General features: G+C 32.1%; 1 protein-coding gene across 2 annotated transcripts; it reads left to right on the forward strand.

Moving 5' to 3' along the window:
- The first annotated feature begins 2,660 nt into the window (after positions 1–2,660).
- Positions 2,661–20,552, forward strand: LOC134721977 (MOG interacting and ectopic P-granules protein 1-like). 2 transcript variants are annotated; one of them, XM_063585358.1, is made up of 2 exons: positions 2,661–2,787; positions 12,724–20,552. In XM_063585358.1, the coding sequence occupies exon 2, from the start codon at positions 12,738–12,740 to the stop codon at positions 17,211–17,213; it is 4,476 nt and encodes a 1,491-aa protein (XP_063441428.1). In that variant the 5' UTR covers positions 2,661–2,787; positions 12,724–12,737; the 3' UTR covers positions 17,214–20,552. The 2 variants fall into 2 exon arrangements, with proteins under 2 accessions (XP_063441428.1, XP_063441427.1); XM_063585357.1 differs by lacking the exon at positions 2,661–2,787 and adding an exon at positions 2,895–2,934.
- Positions 20,553–22,179: the final 1,627 nt, after the last annotated feature.

A 22,179-nucleotide genomic window follows, 5' to 3' on the forward strand; every position in this document is an offset into this window, starting at 1 on the left:
ACTAATTAGAAAATTGTCCATGTATTCGTTATTGGTTTTTTCTCCACCTATATCATATCAATACTTAGTTTACCAGTCAAATTTATATTTAGATCTTTTAACCTTAGATCCGAAATGTTAAAATAATGTTTGTTTATTCTACAACACCTTCTGCTGTCACAAAGTCTGTGTTTATGTATGTATTATATGTATTATTGATGTTGATATAATTGTATACCTATAGTTTATATAGACTTTGGTAATAAAGATATAGTCACGTTTATCATTTAATCTCGACATGCAATAATATCACCTAAACTAAGAATAGATACTAAAATAATCATAACTAAAAACGACACTGAATTTGAAATATAGTGATAAAATAAACACAATCATTGAGGTTTTTGTACGGATTCATGATGATAAAACAGTTGTGTTCATCCTTGCTACTTGCGTTTATATGCCTTCAAAATAAGGAGATGTGATAAGCTATTAGCTATATATATCAACACATGCAAAACTTCTACAATGAGTCAGAGATAAAACATGTGTACACATTGCCGCGGCTCCGAAATAAAATGGTTTTAATGCCAAACATAAAAAAGTTTATAACTTAGAAACGTAATGCAAGATAATGCAAATCGTGAACATCTTCATTGAAATTAAAACCAATACGAATAAGACACCCGGTCAACAACAAAAAACGAATTAGACAGTAATCCTTAAATAATCACACAACAACAAAATACGACAAAAAACATACCAAGGACAACAATGTCAACATGGTCAAGCTCTACAGAAGTCGACCCGTGACTTGACAAGTTCTGTAGAATTATCATGGCATTCAAGGAAACACATATACAAACCGCTGACATGCATGGGATATCTGACACAGACCGAGGCACAGACTCATTAGCACAATTTACCTCAGTAAATAAATAAATAAATAAATAAATATAATAAATAAGCTTTATTTAGAGTCGGCATGGTATATAAAACATAGACAAACATAAGCTCTAATGAGCTTTTAACCGACATAGTAGTCTTTTGGGCATCCCCATTTTATATAATTCCAAACATCTAAATTACAAAACTTTTAAGTACATGCATACATAATTGGGAATTTATTTAATGATGGTTCAGAAAATGAAAAGTTGTTAGTCTCCTCAAAAATAAGGTTGTTATATAAATGATACTAGACGAAAACTCACTTTTACAAAACTGAATTAATTCTAGTTATTTAGCCGATCGTATATGTAAATTTCTTGCAGGCATATATATATAAGTATAGTGAGATGTTTGTTTTGAACTAAAAAAAATAAATAAAATACAATGCTCGACCCAATGCAATGATCTTTTCATTCTGATAAAGCAAAAGGGACACAATTAAGGGTCGGAAACTATATAATTCGGCTTAATTACAGTTCAAGCTCTCCCAATGTCCCACATTAATGAAATCGTGACCATTGGTGAATTAAAAGAACTATCACAAGTGCAGCTTGTTTATACCACATCATAGTCGTCATTTGTCATGGTGATATATCAATAATAGCGGCTGCCCCTTGTATGTCATCATAGCTGACCTTTAATAACAGGACTTTTGGTAATAACGAACTAGGACATTGTTAGCAATTCAAATGTTTAACCACCTAAGTTAAAATACAAAAACATGCAAAAGTTGAAATACCAAAATTATAACACGCTTTCTAACAAAAAAGACATACATCACCTTAATTCCTGGTATATTGTTACGCTGGGAACATTCAATCAATCAAACAAAACAGACTTAGCGAGGTCAAAATGAACACACTGCCTTAATTGATGTTTTCCAGTTCCTTTATAAGCAATGAATCATGAATGCCGGGTTTTGGAGGAATTTAGTATTTTACTTTTTTTGAAACTTTTTTTCGAAACCATATTTTTTTTTATAGAGTTTATAAAGCTCCTCACTGAGTGGGGGTGTCCAAATAATCCCACAATCCGGCACAATCTTATCACATAAACATTAATTAGTGTTTTGAAAAGACAATCAATTAATCAAAAATACAGTCTTAGCTAGATTATTGAATAATCACATAGTCATGAAATATTTTATCTGGTAATCAAATAATCACCCCGGCCAGGGATAATACCGTCAATAAAACGGCGAAGTAATAACATAAACGTCACTCAACAAGGTCCACAAGGAGGCTCATATAATATATGATAGAAATAATATTTATCATCATGACATGCCACATTAATTTAAAACGTATCGAAAATATGCCAAGCTTCTGAGGTAGTACCTCATGTCAAAGCTCTAAGTCAGCAATGCAGTAGTCATGTTCAAACTCAAAATCGTGCTAAATGTAAATAAAAAATAACGAAATGTGTCAGGCTAGAAGAAACAGCTAATAGAGTTCACCTTTCAAAAGTAAAATGACGTTAGGAGATAAAACGAAAATACAATTTATTCAGTCTTTTTTTTCGTTTTACAAACAGTAAAATCCCTTGAGAATGAGGATACCATCAAAAAAAGCAAAAACGTCAACTCTGTTTGACGTCATTTGACCTAATTTGCGCATCACGTGACTTTATTTGACGTCATATAACGATGGATTTATAATGAATGACGTTTCAAATATAAGATAGCTGATTGGTTTCAAGAATAAATTATATACTGCGCATGCTTACGTTGGCAGATCTCAATACATCACGTGACTTGGTTGTCGCCATATTGGAGCACAAGTCGATACCATTGTATGGTGGGAACATACCAGTGCTATATACTTTTAAAATGCGTAAAAAATAAAATTTCATGAAAACATTGTAAGTAACAGGTGGTTCCTTTCAAGCGAACAACGAATTTAATGTTCAATATTTGTACATAAATATTTTGAAGAGGGAAAACGAATTTCCGAACAACATTCATTCATGGGTTGGCGCGGGTTCTGAACAGGAAGATGAACCATAACGGTGGGAACCTGTTAGGATCTTTATTTTTACTTAAAAAGCAATATTGGCATATTATACCCAATGCCCTCTTTCTTAAGCACAGAATGTATAAAATATTATTGCCTACAATTGTTTGGTTCCCAAGAGAACACATGTAAATGCCCAGATGATTACAAAGGGGGATCACTCCGAATTGATTATATTTTTCTTCAAATAATGAATTTCTCGAGCTGATTATGCATATTTGACAAATTATAACGGCAAAGAACAAATATAGAAGAACTTATTTATAAATGCCAAGATCAGAGGGGAGACCTAATTATAAAAGTTGATCAGCTGATTTAGTGCATCAAGAAATTTATTCCAGATTGTCCTTAAATTAATACCAGTTTGGTCTTTCTTTTAACAAACATTTCTATACAAGAAAGAGAAGATATTAATGTGTATAAAATATAAACTTTAATTTCACCGTATGTTCATCCATTCAGCACTGGATATAATGAAGTAGATTGTGTTAAAATGAGTCTGAACCCTCGTTTCAGTAGGTCTTTTCACCACCACATACCACAGAACACCCCAAAAATGATTTTTTTCATCGTTATCAATGTGACCTTAATATAATATTTAAGTTTTGTTCATAAATCATAAGATTAAGAGACTAAATATCTACATCGAACAAAAAAAGGTCTAAATGAACTCTGCAAACCACAATGGACAATATTTTGGATAGCTATAACATGACTAATATCTTCCATTAGTAAGATGTCAAATAATTCTTATACACAATGTGATTCGGAAAAATAGTGATGAATCCAGAGATGTTTTTCTTTATATTGATTATAATAATTTATTTTGATTATCGACTTTTACATAAAAATCTAAAAATTGTGAAATTATATGTGATTTCATTTATTTTATCGCTTTATTGTATGATTTCACTGTTTTTCTTATTAGTTGGTTTTGTTTTGGGGTGCTTTTCAGTGGTGAAAAGACCCACCCTTAGTGTTTTGTGGAGCCAGTTCAGCCTTGGTCGTTTCATCCATGACATGTACCACCTAGGCCATGTAATATTATAATTGTCGTTTCAGTAAAACTTTCATTCTTGATAAAAAAAGATTATTTTGTAGGTATTTATTTACCCTTTATAACTTAAAGTATTTTGAAAGGTGTGAATGTTTATCCAATTCTTGAACCAATGCATGCATAATATCATAGACTTAGTCTTCTGTACACGATTTTATCATTTTTTACGCAAACATATTGTATTATCATAATTTTTTTTCTCTCTCTCTCTTTCTGTTACGACGAGATAATATGACTGCTAATAAATTGCCATGTTTTGAAGCCGTATTTACCCGATTGTCACCTTCCAGTAAACAATCAACAAATAAATGGGATATTGAGGCATGTATAAGGCCACGGTTTTTTTATTTGTTGGTTTACGGATCCGCCGACCCGATTTTGCCGATTTTCAAAATAAAAATAAAATTGACTTTTCACGTTTTTTTATTCCCGCCGACCCTTATAAATGCATTATGTCTGAAAAATAATTAAAATTTTCTTCTATTATGAAATGAAATGCATAAAATCATTAACAAAGTTGATAACACTTTCTGTTGTAAAAAATAAAACTTCCAATACACGTTTCTAAAAATAGACAAATCAATTATAACTGACCTTGAAATGTCTATTGCGCAAATAATTTTGCGGAACGAAACCTGTATTTAAAACCAATTAGGCCAACCTTAAAAATATGTTTGTTTGCAGTTTTCCGACTGTACCTTCAGACTGAAGGGTCGGTAGGTAGGAAAAATATTTTATTTTATCAGCCAAAATACAGTTTAAACAAGCAGTTAAACTAAACCAAGTTTCTTGTGAAGAAAAAAACACATTTTAAAACAACAAACACTGGACATGCTGAAAACCAACATCAAATGAACAGGCATTTTCAGATAAAAAAAACTGTTTAACCAAAACTGAAACTTTAACATAGTGTCATTATCCAATTTATGACATAAAATATGGTATAATTATTAAATACTGGAACACTTATAAACAAGGAATGTCATTATGACTAAAACTGTTTTAAAGAAATATATTCAGACATGTGCATGTATGCTTCTTGACTAGAATGTTTTCACGAGTAGAGTATTTTCATCAGAAAAATGTAGATATTAAAGATTTATAAGACAATGTTTTAAAGAGTGAATTTTTAATAAAAAAAAAATAACCATTGAATCTTCCTCAATTGAAAAAAAGGCAAATTGAAAAAAAAGTATTAAGACATCCAACTGTTTTCATATTTCTAACAATATTTAATTATATGTGATAAGGTTATATTTTTGCCAGGCTTTAATAAAACCAAAGAAATCTAAAGTTTGGGGTGAAATCCATAGCACCCCATTAAAAGTAAATGGTCTGTACTGAAATGTTTTTAATACATACAAAAAATTGGCAGCATAGCTCCTAAGGATGTGTTTTAATTGAATTCACACAGGCCACACAGTTTGGGTATATTTAATATTGTAAGAAAGAGAATAATTGCAATGAGTGGGGCAGCCCCCCTTATCCTAAAGGAGCATACTCATTGCAATGGAAGATAGATTTAATATAGAGAGAGTATATTTATATTTTAAGCTAACCATTCATTTTCTCTACATCTTTGTGTAGATAGGGTTGCTTCTTATATAATCTATATCCATTAACATTTCAAATGAGCCCTTCCTCCGTACAGGCGTGTTTACAGATATCCATGAAGATTTCAGTCACGGAGGTGAAGATTTAAAAGTCACGAATGAGTGGTTTTATCTTTGTCTTCTTCACATCGATTTGTAGAAAATATGCCATACTTCAAGCTGCTGTCATATTATTTAACCACTAAAATTGGTTCCATAAAGTCAGGCTCCACAGATTCTGTACCCGATTTGTTTGAGACAGAATGGTTATCGTGTCAGTTATGAATATCCGCTGCATCATCGTCAATGATATCATCACAAATCATTACATGTGCCTGAATTTGTATAAACAGTTTACTAATAAACTTTTTTGTTTGTTATTTGTTTTAAATTGACAAGAGACGACAGCGTAAAGTACTCCTCCGTGACTTCATGGATACCTGTAAACAATTTTCATGTGCTTTATCATTAAATGGTCACTTGAACGCTTGACGGGAAGCTAAGAAAAACAGAACTTGAAATGCGTAATTGACCCAGACTTTAAATCATTTCCGGAAAGGACCCAAAGTTCCGGATCGCGTCAATAGAAGTATTAAAAAAAATTCTTCAAATTTAAAGCAATAAAATTTTCACAGTCGGAAGGATTTTCAAGGGTCGGTCGGTAAACTGCAAACAAACAATATTTTAATTTAAGCCTTACAAAATAAGTTCGTTTCCCTTATTTGTCATCTGTCCGTAAGATGCATCATCTCAGAGAAATAGACTTGTCCAAATGTGGACAGGTGGAATACCTCAATTAAAGTACTGAATATTAACAAATAATTTGAAATTTTCTTGTTTCATAGATAACAAAAAATATCGATCATTGGGATAAAAACCGGATTGCAGGACAACTGATTAACCCGATATTGTCGTTTTTCAGTGGACGAGTCTATTACGTTTTTCGACACGTGTGTTGAAACTTATTTTTGTATGACGTTTTTAAATTTTTTTTCTTTATCAGTTTTTGTGCTTGAAGTTCATTATTCACCAAGTTTTCTGGAATTGATTGAGAGCTACGCGAATCTGTTTTTCTTGTTTGTGAAATGACGATTTAATTTCGTCTTCGTCCGTGCAACCCCCCTTTTTTACAGGAAATTATTAAACGATGTCATGCGATGTTCATGATCACTGATCAATAATATTTCATCGAACTTAATGTTAAGAAATGATGACAAAACAGCAGATAAGACAAACATTTTGTTAGTAAGGTGAAATATATATTTATTTTGCATATTTTTTCTGTTTTGAAAGATATTTTTTTCTTTTTTTTCCCGACCGACCCGACTTTTTTATGCGAAAAATCTGTAAACCAACAAATTAAAAAAAACGTGGCCTAACATAAACAAGCAGATAAAAGTTTATTTTAAAAACAGATTCATGGAATGCGATCACTGGATTTTTACGAAAAGGGTCACACTAAGGTAACTTGCATATACAAAATATTTTGGGTGAATTGCTTCCTGAAAGCAAGCCAAAAAAAATTTAAACTTCTTCTATATGTGGACAAATTAAATAATTTTCTTCAGAAAAAAGTACATGTGCATAAGTTTTATAATGAAAACTATCTGTTTAGTTATAAAAAACATATGCATAATTTATCTTTAATTTGAGGTTTCATATGACTTTAAAAAAAAACTTTGTTACACTTTTTTTGATGTTTTGTAAAACAATAATGATACTACTTAAATTTTTTTTAATTTAAAAGTTGCACTTCAAGATCACATTTGAATTAAATGTAAAAATATGATTTAGATTACCAATGTGACAACTCTCCATGAAGGACCAAACTACTGTGTTATAGAGGTTAACATCTATAGGTCACTACTGCCATCAACAATGAGCAAAACCAATACCCATAGTTGGCCATAAAAGGCCTTGAAATGTCGACTGTTTTCTTTCCTCAGTCCCTGAAAGTCTAAATCACATATATTTTACTTGCCCTGATGATCCGAATAAATATTGAAGTATTTCTTCTTAGCTGATATATGATTCTTACTAGGCACTGTTGTGCATCACAAAGTAATGAAATCTATTTGTTTATATTTGAAAAAAAATAGGAAAGTAGGAAATTTGTTAACATCAATGGGACAGAAACCTAACAGCAAACCAACCAATGAAATGACATGTTAAGGACAATTTTGCAGAAGTTTTTGAATAAAAATTGTAGCCAGTGGGTACATATACTAAATTTGAGGACAGTGATTGAAGAAATGTTAACTAAATAATAGATAAACTATTGATTTTGTGGTGTTTCTCTCAACTGGCACACTTGTTTTTTGTTGATTATTATTATTGTCGGGATGGGCAATTATAGGGTCCCTTCTATTTTTCACTTTGGCAACAAATAATGTTGACCTTTTATTTATAAATAAAACAAAAACTTAATTTATTTTTTGAATTTCCATAGGTAATCTGATATACACGATGTCTGAAATTCTCACTTCCGTTTTTTTTTTTTTTTAAATACTCATGTGTCCTCCATTTGCATTTAAGGTTTTCTACTAAACTCATGACTCTTTTTGTCTTGCTTGCCCACCTTTTTATTAAGTATTTATCAATCTAATTCTCAATACAAAATTTAAAGAAATGACACTTTCAGTAAATGGTGGATAAAACCTTATCAACGTCAGACGATCCCAGGTCAATGGACAAAGCCAATGCAATATTATTACATTGGTTGCAATGAATTACATTGATTTCCCAGTTAGATAAATCCGATAATTTCACATGTGAAATAAACGTGGTTATTTCACTCTCTGACGTCATACAACAATAGGCGTTGTCAAGACGTCGAAAACGTCGAAACAAAACATGCGTAGGAAAACCATATAGTTCCTTACATTTTCTACATTAATTTCATAAAAAAAAGCAATTTGACAATGTAATAAAAAGTATAACTAATCGCCGTATTTGAATATCAAAAATAAGACAACTTGTGACCGAACGCCGCTATGGATTAAACTCGTGCTGCGCACTCGTTTAATCCATGCGTCGTTCGGTCACGCGTTGTCTTATTTTTGATATTCAAATACGGCGATTAGTTATACTATAATTACACGACTATTGTTGCATACTTATTTTTATTTATTTTGGTAATCGATCTATTTTCGGTATCATGTGTCGTTATGAACAATGATGTTTTTACTTGCTAAACATTGGTTTCTTTTACATGTATTAAACATCTTTATACGTTTTAAAATGAATTTTATGTTTTTGTTTGATTTGAACTTTGTCTTGTACATTTTTTTACTTGTCCACGGGCAACCAAGACAAAAATAATTACTTGCCTGGTTGTTCAAATGTACGAGTCGGGCATCACATTTTCACACACCTCAATCTATTGTTCAAAATTCAGATTTATAGCTGAATATGAAGTCCAGTATATGACCTCATTTACTAATTACTAGCAAGAGCATTACAAAATGTGAATATCTGGACTTTATGGCATGATAACGAAGGAATATGATTTTCTGTCTTCTACTGATCTGACTGTCAGGACACATGATGGGGAGCATTGTCTTAGATATCTCAAGCCACAAGTTTCTCATCTAAAAAAAATTATATAATAATATCTCTCACTGTTTAAGTTTCCTTTAATCACTGTTAGAGTTTCCAGTCCAGAGTATGAAATGGACCCCCCAAAACATTGCAGAAAATATAGCTCTGTAGGTTTCCCCGTTGTTCATTCCATTATATTCTGGCCGTAATATAACAAATCATTCATGAGTTGTATGTCACACTTATATTAAGCTTTGTTGTTTCCAATTTCAACTCTTATTTCTAAAAAAAAAAAAAAATCCAGTTTTCTCGCACTTTCCAATAGTTTTCCAAATCAAAATCTTTTCCGATTTACTGGGGAAATCAGGGTTTCCTTTGTTACTAGGTATCTTTTTAAATTGTTACACTTTTGCTGCCGCCTGACTGTCCTACTAGAAGAAATGGGGTTCAATGTCTGCCCATTGAACGCATTGATGATTATACTTACATGTAGAGTTGGTTGCTGGTTCAAACCTCACTGTTGTTTAAGCTTTTTTTCATCCTTGGGATCATTCTTTTTTTTTTTCTGCCACTTGTCCCATTGCTCTCTAATCCATAGTTGCCAAACCTCTTTAAATTTGATATTAGTTGTCCTATTCCATCCTAGCATTTTCCCTTTATTAAGTCCAGAATACCCTTTTTCTGACAATCCTACAATCATTTCTATACGACCACAAAATTTTTGGTCATATATTGGTACGACTATGGCGTCGTTGTCGTCGTTGTCTCAAGACATTTGGTTTTCGCACTGTAACTTGACTATAAGTAAATAGAAATCTATGAAATTTAAACACAAGGTTTATGACCCTAAAAGGAAGATTGGGATTTATTTTTGGAGTTTTAGTCCCCACAGTTTAGAAGTTTGGGTCCAAAATGGTCCAAAAGTAAATTTTGTTTGATTTCATCAAAAAAAGAATTACTGGTATTGGGGTTCTTTGATATGCCAAATGTAACTGTTTATTTATAATTTAGATTCTTAATTTTTGGTCCTGTTTTCAAATTGTTTTGCATTAACAAGGTTCAAAGGGTTCAAAATTAAACTTAGTTTGATTTTAACAAAAATTGAATACATGTTTTTTTTTAATATGCTGAATCTAACCATGTATTTAGATTTATAATATGTGGGTCTGGTTATCAAATTGGTCCACATTGAGGTATAAAGGGTCTAAAATTAAACATTATTTGAATTCATCATGAATTGAATTCTTGGAGTTCTATGATATGCTGAATCTAACCATGTATTTAGATTTTGGATATTGGACCATAATAGGTAATTGTCCAATTTAAAAATTTTAAGTTTAAGTTCTTAGACCACATTCATTCTGTGTCAGAAACCTATGTTGTGTCGCTTATTTAATCACAATCCAAATTCAGAGCTGTATCAAACTTAAATGTTGTGTCCATACTTGCCCCAACTGTTCAGGGTTCGACCTCTGCAGTCATATAAAGCTGCACCCTGCAGAGCATCTGGTTTACACCTCCGGTGTCCTGTCTTTCCCATGTGGTGCCATTTTGAATTCAGACAACTTATTTGTTTATTTATGTTGGTACAACTTTATTCATGTTGGTAAAACTTTGGTACAACTTAAATGACATATAATCAATCTAATGTCTTGACACTGACAATCAGTAACAACTATTAGTATGTATATTAAAAGTTTACTCTTCTCTAGTACATGTGGATAAAGCATCAGTAAAAACTCAATATTTTTTTTGAAATTTGCCCAACTATGCATAATAACACATCAGACATTTTACGAAAATCAGTTTTGTCCAATAGTGATTTCTCAAAAATTTGAACTGCTTAATAATAAAATAACCATATAGTACTGTTTATCTGAAGGATTGTTTTGCGTCACAATAGTTCTTGAAAAGGGTTACTCGCTACAAATGTTTATGACTTCAAAAGTTATTGAGATCTACCAATTGTTCAAATACAACAAAACTGTTAGATGACATAAGCTTCTTATAGGAATTCATCTCCCCTTCAAAGAAAGTTATAAAAAGAGAAACATAGTGACTTCCTTTCTTGTCATTTCTTTAGCAGAAATTTTAAAATAAAAGATAACTAATTAAATCAAAGTCTCTGAACCATGGCCAAGGCGACAGGGCCTAAAAATTGTTGTCAAACTGAAATATACTAATAGTAAGGTATCTTTATACTAAATATCAATGATCTTTCAAAAGTGGTTCCAATCAAACTAAATCAAGCATTCTTTAAGTATTGCCAATCCTGTAACAGTTAAAAATTCATTGTATTGGAAGTTGGAACAATCTTCCAACAAGATCTATAACTTGTCATGGTGTAAATTAGATAACAAAAATAGTCAATATCTTTAAGCATGACAAAATTAAAGTGTTGAAGACTGAATATAAGTTAAAAAAACAAGTGAAAAACTGGGAAATGAATAGGTAATTTTGACAGTCTGAGATCAGACAACACCATTCTGTTGTTTCATTGAACTGATTCCTCCCATATTAGAGTATGAAAGGTATCTCATCGTTCTCAGATAAATGAAGCAGTTAGGCAGCAACCATTTGATTTTCGGGGGGGGGGGGGGGGGGGGGGGGGGGGGGGGCTATGGATATTTGTGGAAAAAAGTTTGTTTCCAGTTTTTGGAGAAAAAATAATTTGTTTTTGACCCTGAGAGAAAAAAGATTGTCTTACGGCAAAGGCGAAAAAAAAGTTTGTCCAGAAAAAATCCATAGCCCCCCCCCCCCCCCATGAAAATCAAATGGTTACAGCCTTAACCACTTGATTGAAATTGTACAGCTTAAAGTCATAAGAAACCTCAAATCTCAAAAAAAATAATGCATATGTTTTTTATAACTCAATGGATAGTTTTCATTGTAAAACTTATGTACATATACTTTTTCTGAAGAAAATTCTTTAATTTATTCATATTTAGAAGAAGTTTACTTTATTTGAATTGCTTCCTTCCAGCAAGCAATTCCCCCGATATATTTTCTGTACGCAAGGTGACCTCAGTGTGCTCAATTTCCATGCTTTTTTGTTTATTTTTGTTGACAAACAGGTGACAATCGTTAAACTTCGGCTTCAAAACACGAACTTTAAATACCTGCCATATTTTCATAACACTGATCATGACCGATTGAAAAGATTGACGATTATGAGAAAATTACATGAAAAAAATGATAAATTTGAGGACAGAAGACTAAGTTTATGATGTTTGTATGCATTGGTTTAAGAATTGGAAGAACATTATTTTTCACTGGTCACTCGTTTCTTATGACTTTAACACAATAAATTTGAAAATTGAAAAACAATAGCGCCGATATTTGATTTGATAGCGCTGTGGTATGTCCAATACAACAGTGCTGAAATGTAATAGCACTGAATACTGCAGCTCTAAAACAGCCTAAGGAGAACACTGAATTAATTTAGGAAGTAAAAACAGTGTTTTGTCAAGTTAGTTCTTGTTATACTTAAAACTATTATTGAATGCTTGAACTAATAAAATATTATTGAATGCTTGAACTATTAAAATATTATTGAATGCTTGAATTAATTCATACCCATTATTATCTTTTATAGGATGTAAGACCAAGATGGAGGTATCTGAAACTCTGAATGGCAACACAACAGGGGAAACCATCATGAAAGACCCTTCAGCATTAGAGAAAGACAACTTAAATCAAAATGGCTACACAGATGATAAACTGGCAGAGAAAGTCAATGGAAATTCTGACCTGCATAATAAGAACACCTCAAATGACATCAATGCTATGGGTGACATCAATGCTATGGAGACATCAGAAAATGAAACAAATGAACATGACAATGGGCATGATGGGGATGAAAATCTAAACAAAGAAACACTAGAAACTCGACAGAATGAATTGAAAGTAGAAGACAAACTGAAAGTAGAGGAAGAACTGGACAATTCAACTGCTACATCAAATATTTCTGATATTAGTCCATACGAAGATAGTGAACAATCAATGGATGTTGATACAAAAGAAGAACTTGATGATAAAGGGGAAAGCGATCATGATGATGCTGTTAAGGAGAAAGATGATATCCCTACATGTTCTGGTAAAGAAGTTGAAACGGATCAATTTGATGAAATAACAGAGAAATATGATATGTCTACATGTTCTGGTAAAGAAGTTGAAACAAAAAATGGTGAATTTGAAGATGGGTCTGAAAAAGCAAATTTGGATGAAAAGGAAATTAAAAACGCTGAAGAAATAAACAAAGACCAAACAAAATTGCAAGATTCTGAATATCAAGTATCAACCGGTGATGAAAAAATGAAGGACATGAAAGAAGACCATGAAGATTGTGAGAAAGTAGAATCAGAGCAAGAAAGCACAACTCTAGATAAAGATTCGTCTGAAAATGGAGGTCAAGATGAGGATGCAAATAATTCAGCGAACAACTTGCTAACGAAAAAGATAGAAAATGTGTCTGATGAGCTTAAAATGAATGGAGGGGAGAAATCTGGTCAAGAAAATGAAAGTCAGTCTAAATCTATTGAAAAGGTCACTGATATAGATGGATCTGAAATTCTTATAACAATAAATGAAGAAATTGAGGACAGTGAAAGTGAAAATGAAATAAGTGCAAGCACAAGCGATAGTAAGAATAAAGATAAAACTAATGATAAAGCAGAAAAAGAGGAAACAAAACAATTAAAAGATGATTCTAATAAAGACAAAAAAGATTCTAAAGAAATACATGTAGTTGTTATAAATGAGAGTCCAGACAAAAATGAAAAGATGGTAGCTAAAGTTTCAAAACCTGTGATATTGCCACAACCGGCACCCATGTTTAAAAGTAAACAAATTAAACAGCCTCCAATAGTTACTGGAGCATCACAAGTTCGATTTCCTGTTTTACCAGGATCGTCTATTCAGTATTTTGTGCCATCGAGCATTCAGTCAATGCCAAACACACAACAGAAGTATATTAATGTTGGTGGACAGCAGATTTTAATAACTATACCGACATCTAGTATGGGTACAGTTCTGAATTCATCAATAATTGGAAATGCTGGATCATCAGTTTTAGGAATACAATCTAAACCAAGTCCTGCTATGACTATGGGATTTCCACTTCCTAATCATAACAAAAATCCTTTGGATAAAACCATTGATGTTGATATTCCACAAGCTAGTTGGGAACAATTAGAACTGATTAAATATGAAGTGCTCAGTAGAAAACCAGACAATGCATTTTGGGGTGGTTTAGCGAATGTTAGCAAAAAGGCAGATTTAAGTTCAGCATCAAAACTGCTCTTTGATTTAGGAAGTGACCTCGTAAAAGAATTAGCATATGAGCAAATCGTTCAGGTTCAAAGGAAAAAAGATGAGGCAGATTTGTTGAACGCTAGTGAAAAGGAGAGTCTTCTAAGAATGAAGAAAGTAGTTGAGGAGTTGAAAAATAAACTTGAATACCTACATGATATACCAAAGCTAAAATGTAAATGTGGATTTACCACTGAATCTAAGAACGTTATGTATTTGCATAAACAGTATCCACATGTGTCATATAATACACCTGACAAGTCAGCTCTACTAAGCTGCCCTCATTGTAAACAAACTTTCCAAGGAAAAATTGCAGAAGACATGTTCAAAGCTCATATTGAGAAGGAACATAACATTGTTGCAAGATCTAACCACAAATCCAACCTCTGGCCCTGTAATTTATGTTCGTTTGAAGGTGCAAATAGAAACACGATAATGAAACATAAGCTTAAGTGTGAGAAAAACTTTAAAGAGCATATAAATCAGGCACCTCATCATGTCGACATTAATCTTAGCTTGAAAAATATTTTTTACAAATTTCAAGTACATAATAAAAAACTTCAGTTACAACAGCAAGCTCAACAGGCAAGAAAAATTGCTCAAATAGATAGACCAGACACTAGAGGAATACCAATTGCAAAACACCAACCCGCCATAATTAAGCCTAAAACAAACCAATCTCAGGCAAAACCGCCACTTGTAGTTAATCCAAATCGTCCTATTATGACATCTCATTTTCAAGGACCAACTCCTGCATCAACAGCATATGCAATGCAAAGTGCAGGTACAAGATTTGTTACTGCACCAGTACAGAAACAGCCTCAACCTTTGAAACCAGCATCCGCAAATAAACCCACTGTCAACCAGTTACTGCGAACACAACAAAATGTAAATGCAAATACAAATACAAGACCTGGATTTGAGGTATGCGAGATATGTGGGGGTTACGTTAAAGACAGAATGTCACTGAGGATACATTTCTTTTACGCACACAAGATAGAAATGCCAGCTCATGTATTCAGTAAACCATTAGCTCCTCTTTTTTGTAATATTTGTAATGAACGTTTTTGGACATCTCAGGGTTTCACAAAACATAAAACCAGTGCTAAGCATCTTCACACTGTGAAACAAAATGCATCTGCTACCAACCAATGCTGGATTTGTCATCAAAAGCCTGAAAATTTATATTCTCATCTGCATAAATTCCATCGCTTGACAACAGGAGAATGTATGGCATTGAAGCGCTGTATGTTTTGTGGTACATTGTCACAATCTCGTAAAGAATTAGAACTTCATATGGCAGCAACCCATGGTGTTTTAATTAAAGGTGAGGAGAATAAAGCGAGTACCATTGCCCCTGGTAGTTCTGTAATCAAGCCTCAACCACAGTCTAGTGCAGCTACAAAGAATTTATCCACAGTAGTTACTGGAGGATCATCTGGGATGGTCAGAAATAACTTTTGTGTCTTCTGTTCTAGCCAGTTTCAAGACAATACCAAACTGACGTTACATTGTCTAAGTGTACATGCTACCTGTAAGAAATGTGGAATGGTTGTCAATAAAATGGCCGATCTTGCCAGGCATGTTTGTAAAATGGCGAGCAAGACCTGTAATATTTGTGGTCTTAAGAACTTGAAACCAGCTGGTCTGCTCAAGCATCTTGAAAGTCATACCAAACCATGCAGTGTAGCTCTGAAAAGATTGAGTCCATCTCAGATTAATATAGCTACTGGTGGAAAGTTTATGAGACTTGATCCAAGATTGAGAACTAGAAATGCTAGGACAACAGCAAGTATAATCGAAGGAGAAATTAAAATGGAGCAAACAAAGGGTTTGACGGTAGCCATGAATTTTGATAAGCCCAGAAAAGGCAAAGTAATAATTGATTTGTCAGGGAAAACAGATGTCAGAAAGGAAGAAGTTGTTATCGAGAGCGACAATGATTCTGATGTCATCATTCAGGAGGAAGAAAGAACTGAAATTGTCCTAGATAGTGATGATGATGATGATGATGTTAAGTCTGAGAAAAACCAAAGTGAAAGCCAGAAAAATGATTTAGAGAATAAAGATGAAAGAGAGAAAGAAAGAAATATCAAAAAATGTGAAACTACAAAGGATGAAAACCACACTAAAGACCGAGAAAGTGACAACACTGAAATTGGAGGCAAAGGTCATGAAGAAAAAGATGACAAATCTATTGTGAAAGAGGAAAACGATTTAGACAAACCTTCTGTAAATGATGAAAGCGATAAAGACAATCTTAATGTCAAAGAGGAAAACGATGAAGACAAATTTAGTGAAAAAGAGGAAAATGATATAGACAAACCTTCTGTAAAAGAGGAAAACATTGAAGACAAACTTAGTGAAAAAGAGGAAAACATTGAAGACAAACCTAGTGAAAAAGAGGAAAACATTGTAGATCAACCAAAAGAATTAGATGAAAATTATGAAAAATGTGAAAACATGGAAGAAAATAAAACGGACATGACTACAGACAGTAAAATAGGTGATGATTCTGTTGAAATGAATAAAGGAGAACTAACAGAAAAAGAGGAACATAGTAATACTTCAATTGATGATACTAATTCTTCAAAAAATGCATTAGAAAATGAAGACTGTGACTCAGTGCAATCTGAAATTTCAACTGATGAAGCTAAAAATCTTGCAGGTAGCTCGAGAAAGAGATCTCATTCTGACTGTGAGAATAGTGATGACCCTGAGGAGGACTCAAAGAAAAGAAAAACAGATGAAGATTCAGATTCAGATAATAGTTAACGTAGTTTGTGTCATAATACTTAAAACAGTAGTCAGTTTGTATTTAAATGTGTAGCCATATTTTTTAAGATTATCATTTAATGTCAGACCTGTTTGGGTTTTATTTTTTTTGTTATTATTTTTTACAGAATTGTAGAAGAAAGTTTATAAGATATATAGAGTTAATCATGAAATTGGTTCCCTTTTTTTCCTCAGAAAAGTCAAAATTACATATTAACTGATTTTCCTAGGAGTTCATCTTTTGAAAAATTATTTTGAATCTGTTGTCAGGTTTTATTTATTTTCAAGTAATATTTTTGAAAATTTAAGTTTCAAACATTTCGCTCCATTTTTGATAACACTGCATGTCTAATGTAGGCTAAAAATAATTTCATCAAGTATTATATGAACTAACTTTGATAATGTGTGCCGTACATTTTTATTATGAAGTGATTTGACTTTTAAAAAATGCAAAAAAGGTCAATTTGTAAAAATCATAATTTAAGCAAAAAGAATTGTTTAAGCAGTCATGTCAGATTTTCATTAGATGAATAGTTTCGTGTTTGATACAAGCAAAATATTTACACTTTGATATAGAAATTTTTATCATAGTTAAATTGTTCATAAAAATTCCCTGTTACTTTTGATTGACTGAAAACTTGGTAACCAGGCAATTTATTATTCTCAATGGTCAATTATCAGATTTCTTTTTCTCTGATTAGGTTAACTGATAAACTGTGTAATTCTTTAAAAACAAATCTATTGTTGAGTCCTTAGCTGTAAAAAAAAAAAAAGACTGAAATAAAAAGATTGTTAAAACCTTTTTGATTTCCATTTGTAGTCTGCTTTTTGGGGATACATGAAATTAATTTAGATAGCTATAAATTCAAGTTATTTACTTGCGAATAATGTGACAGGTGGAAATCACAATGCTTAGAAGTAGCTTTCTATATTTTATATATTTATCTGAAATCACAATGATTTCTGAATTTACAGTATTGTTTACTTTGAATGGAACAATAAAGGTTCTTGTATACTGCTGTAATTTTATTCAAACAGAACTTTTAATGTTTCATGTAAATGTAATTGTAATTGAATATTTGATTAAAAAAGTTCATTTCATAATGAACAGATTAATTTATGGGTTATATGTATGGAGAATTACAAAATCTAGCTTTTGATATACAATGAAATCCACAAAAATTAGCTTAGTGCAAATAATGAATGCAATTCACTGTTCAAAAAGACGACAGAATAGTTAATAGGAAAATTTTACTTTTGAAAGAAGAATTTAGAATTAGAAAAGTTACCTCCCTTAAATAATGGGAAGTCACAAGGGAGACTACTTTGTTAATAGATTATTTGATAATGGTTTTTCTTTAACAAAAATGTTGTTACATGTAATACTTGTGCTTAAATATCCTGCTGCATTTCCATGTGATCATTATAAATCAAATATGTATGATGCTTTTAATCCTTAGGGCTTTTATATTTGAGAGGGGGAGTACTATTTTCTTAGACATATAGGTGAAGATTTTTTTTATTGATAAAGAATGAAATAAATATATTTTTTTGTTATCAATTTACTTTTCCTTTTCACAAAATTTAATGAAATTTTGAGTGGTAAATTTTTTGGTATTTAAAAGTACAACAATAAAGAATTAGAATTGCACTGAAGGTGTTCTCATACATGATAGTCTTGTAATCATAATATATCTATAAAGAAAATCTAGTTATAGATATTAGGAGAATTCAATTAGATGAATAATTCTCGTTTTAAGTTTTCGAAGGTAATTAAATAATTTTTCAAATTAGGAGCAATTTGCCTGTGTAATCAATCTTAAGAATCTCAAATGTTACATTGTTATCTCATACATGTTTTAAAACATTTGTTATGATGTTGTGGCATGCTTTAGATTGATATATTTTGTCTGGATTTGAGTAATTGTGGTACATATTAAGAATTGGAAACGTCTATTAAATGAGTTTTTATGACTGCATGTTGTCTAGGGCAGTGTCAAGAAAGAAAAAAAACTATTGCTTTAGAAAAGATGAATTATATTAATTTCATATTGCCTGAATTAAATGTTTTCTTAACAACAAAAAGGGATGGATAAAGGAAGATGTGGTGTGAGTGCCAATGAGACAACTCTCCATCCAAACAACAATTCAAAAATTAAACCATTATAGGTAAAAGTACGGCCTTCAACACGGAGCCTTGGCTCACACCGAACAACAAGCTATAAAGGGCCCCAAAATAACTAGTGTAAAACCATTCAAACGGGAAAACCAATTGTATTTCAAGAATTTTCTGAAGTAGAAATTTATAAAACAAAACAATTATTTCCATTTTTTACAAATTAACTCAAACTACTGATAAATATAAATATGATTTTTCTTGCCACAGACTGGTTGACAAATAGCAATTGTAGCATTTGTGTTTTGTTATGGTTATTGTGACATTTTGTGTGAAGATTCTTAATTGTATTGGCACTTTTTTTCTCATTATTATGCCCATGAAGATGCCAATGTATACTTGTGGCCACCATCTGTGCCACTTGCTTTTAAAAATCTCAAATATTTGAACGATTAGCTGTGTAACCTTAAATTCACTGTTGGTGGAAATTTGGGGAACATAACTTTTTAAACCTGGATAGACATCCAGACCCCTTTAGAATATTTTATCATCAATGGATGTCTTGAAAAATATAATTTGCCTTCTAAATAAGCACAATCTAATGGAGAGAAAAAACAATAGTTCCAATTCTGTTTTAAACTTTTTTCTTTTCTTTCTTTCTTACTATCTTTTTCTTTCTTCTTTTTTTGTCACATTTTCAAGAAAGGACCCTGTTTAATGTGTATAATGTTATAAATGTAAATATGAAGGACATTTAGAAATAATTCTTTATAAAATGTATCACAATATTTATTGCATTTTTTCTTATTTACTTTAAGACAAAAGCACCAAAAATATTTTTAGTATATTTTTACACCTTAAGATAATGTTCACATTTAATGATGTCATTATGGTTTGGAAAACTAAAGTCAATTTTTTTGTTATAAAACCTTTTCAAATAATGATGAAGTTTATGAAAACAGTAAGTTATATAATTATTAACAATGTGATTGTTACATGAACAGTAATTATGGTATGAAAAGAATTCATATATAATATAAATTGATGTGTGTATGTGTGCAATTTTCATATTAATGCTTACTCCCTAGTACATTTATACAATGTCTTTGTTGTTGTTAAGAGGTGTGGTGTAAATGTGATAGATAGTGCTCATGTTTGTGTACATATATAAAACTCCTCATTGTAATAAGATAATGGGAGAATAAAATATATATATTATTGAAGTATTGAGTCATTTGTAACTTCTAGAAAGCAAGACATAGGAATACTCGTGTAACAGTGGCATTTCTTTTTATTTCTCTACCGACTAGATTTTAATTCTGTCTGGTATTCTGTGTTTAGATAGAAGAAGATGTGGTACGAGTGCCAATCAGACAACTCTTCATCCATTTCATAATTATACCCCCGCTTTAAAAAAGGGGGGGTATACTGTTTTACCTATGTCTGTCCGTCCGTCAGTCAGTCCGTCCCATGAATATTTTTCGTAGCATTTTTCTCAGGAACTACAATACAAGGATTTATGAAATTTGGTTTCAGGGTTTATCTAAGTCAGCTATACCGTGTGATGCGTTTTTAGATTGATCACTTGAAAACTTCCTGATTACCGAACACTTGTATGATTTTACACATGATAGCCAAGTTGAAAATTCCATCACACTTTTCTCAGGAACTAAAATACTAGGATTTCTGAAATTTGGTTTCAGGATTTATATAAGTCAGCTATACCATGTGATGCGTTTTCAGATTCATCACTCGACAACTTCCTGTTTACCGGCACTTGCATATTTTTACACTTGTGGCGGGGGCATCATCAGTGAGCAGTAGCTTGCAGTTTCACTTGTTTGAAAAGGTAAACCATTATAGATCAAAGTAAGGTCTTCAACATGGAGCCTTGGCTCACACTGACAGCAAGCTGTATGTTTAAGTTTTGTCTGCAATGAAAGTTGCATAATGCGAGACATCAGGATACCTATGCAGTGCAGCATAAGCAATTTTATATTATAAAAGGTTGAAGGCCTGGATGCTTTATACCTAATATGAAAATGCCTAATGTTATAAAGTTTCTGTGTCGTGTCCATTGTCCTTGGCCTTATTTTTTTGTCTCTGCAGGTGCATGAAAACATAAAACATAAAAAAACAATCAGTAGGTCAACTGTATTTGGTATATAAATCTATAATGAAGTTTTCATGTTAGTCTTGCCAGTTTCACTTGACCTCATTTCCCCAGTTAATTGATTTTTTTGGTCTTTAAAATACAAAAGACAATAGATAAACTACATTTGGTGTATGAAAAATAAAATTGGGAATGTATCAAAGCCGACCATAGAGCAGACAACAGCTGAAGGCCACCAATGGGTCTTCAATGTAGCGAGAAACTCCCCGACAATTGTTTGGTGTACATTAAATTGTTAATGCATTGGTCTACAAAAGAGAGTAAAGAGACCTTCTTCAGCGGGTCCCTATACAAAAAGTACTAGTTCAGTGAAAATGGAAGTCCGGAAACTCCGAAACGTGAATAAACCACAATTAAAAACACACAGAGGCTCCTCACATGGGACAGGTGCAACAAGGCAGTGGGGTTTAAATTGTTTTTTGAGACTCTTGCCCTTTAACTCTATTCAATGTAGAATAAAAAAACGCACAGCAATTTGCACAGCTTAACTGGTGTCTTTCTGGCAGAGTTCATTTAAATTTGACATCATTTTCCCAGTTTATATTTCATTGTTAAGTTTTCCCAGTTTAGTCACTTATTAGATATCAAAGCATTTGGGTAAACTATGTTGGATGCATAGAATGATGGTAAGGTCATGTATATTAATGATGGGGAAGGTACATATGGCCTTGACCTCA

The sequence above is a fragment of the Mytilus trossulus genome, chromosome 6, assembly GCF_036588685.1.
Source record: "Mytilus trossulus isolate FHL-02 chromosome 6, PNRI_Mtr1.1.1.hap1, whole genome shotgun sequence".
Classification (NCBI taxonomy): Eukaryota; Metazoa; Mollusca; class Bivalvia; order Mytilida; family Mytilidae; genus Mytilus; species Mytilus trossulus.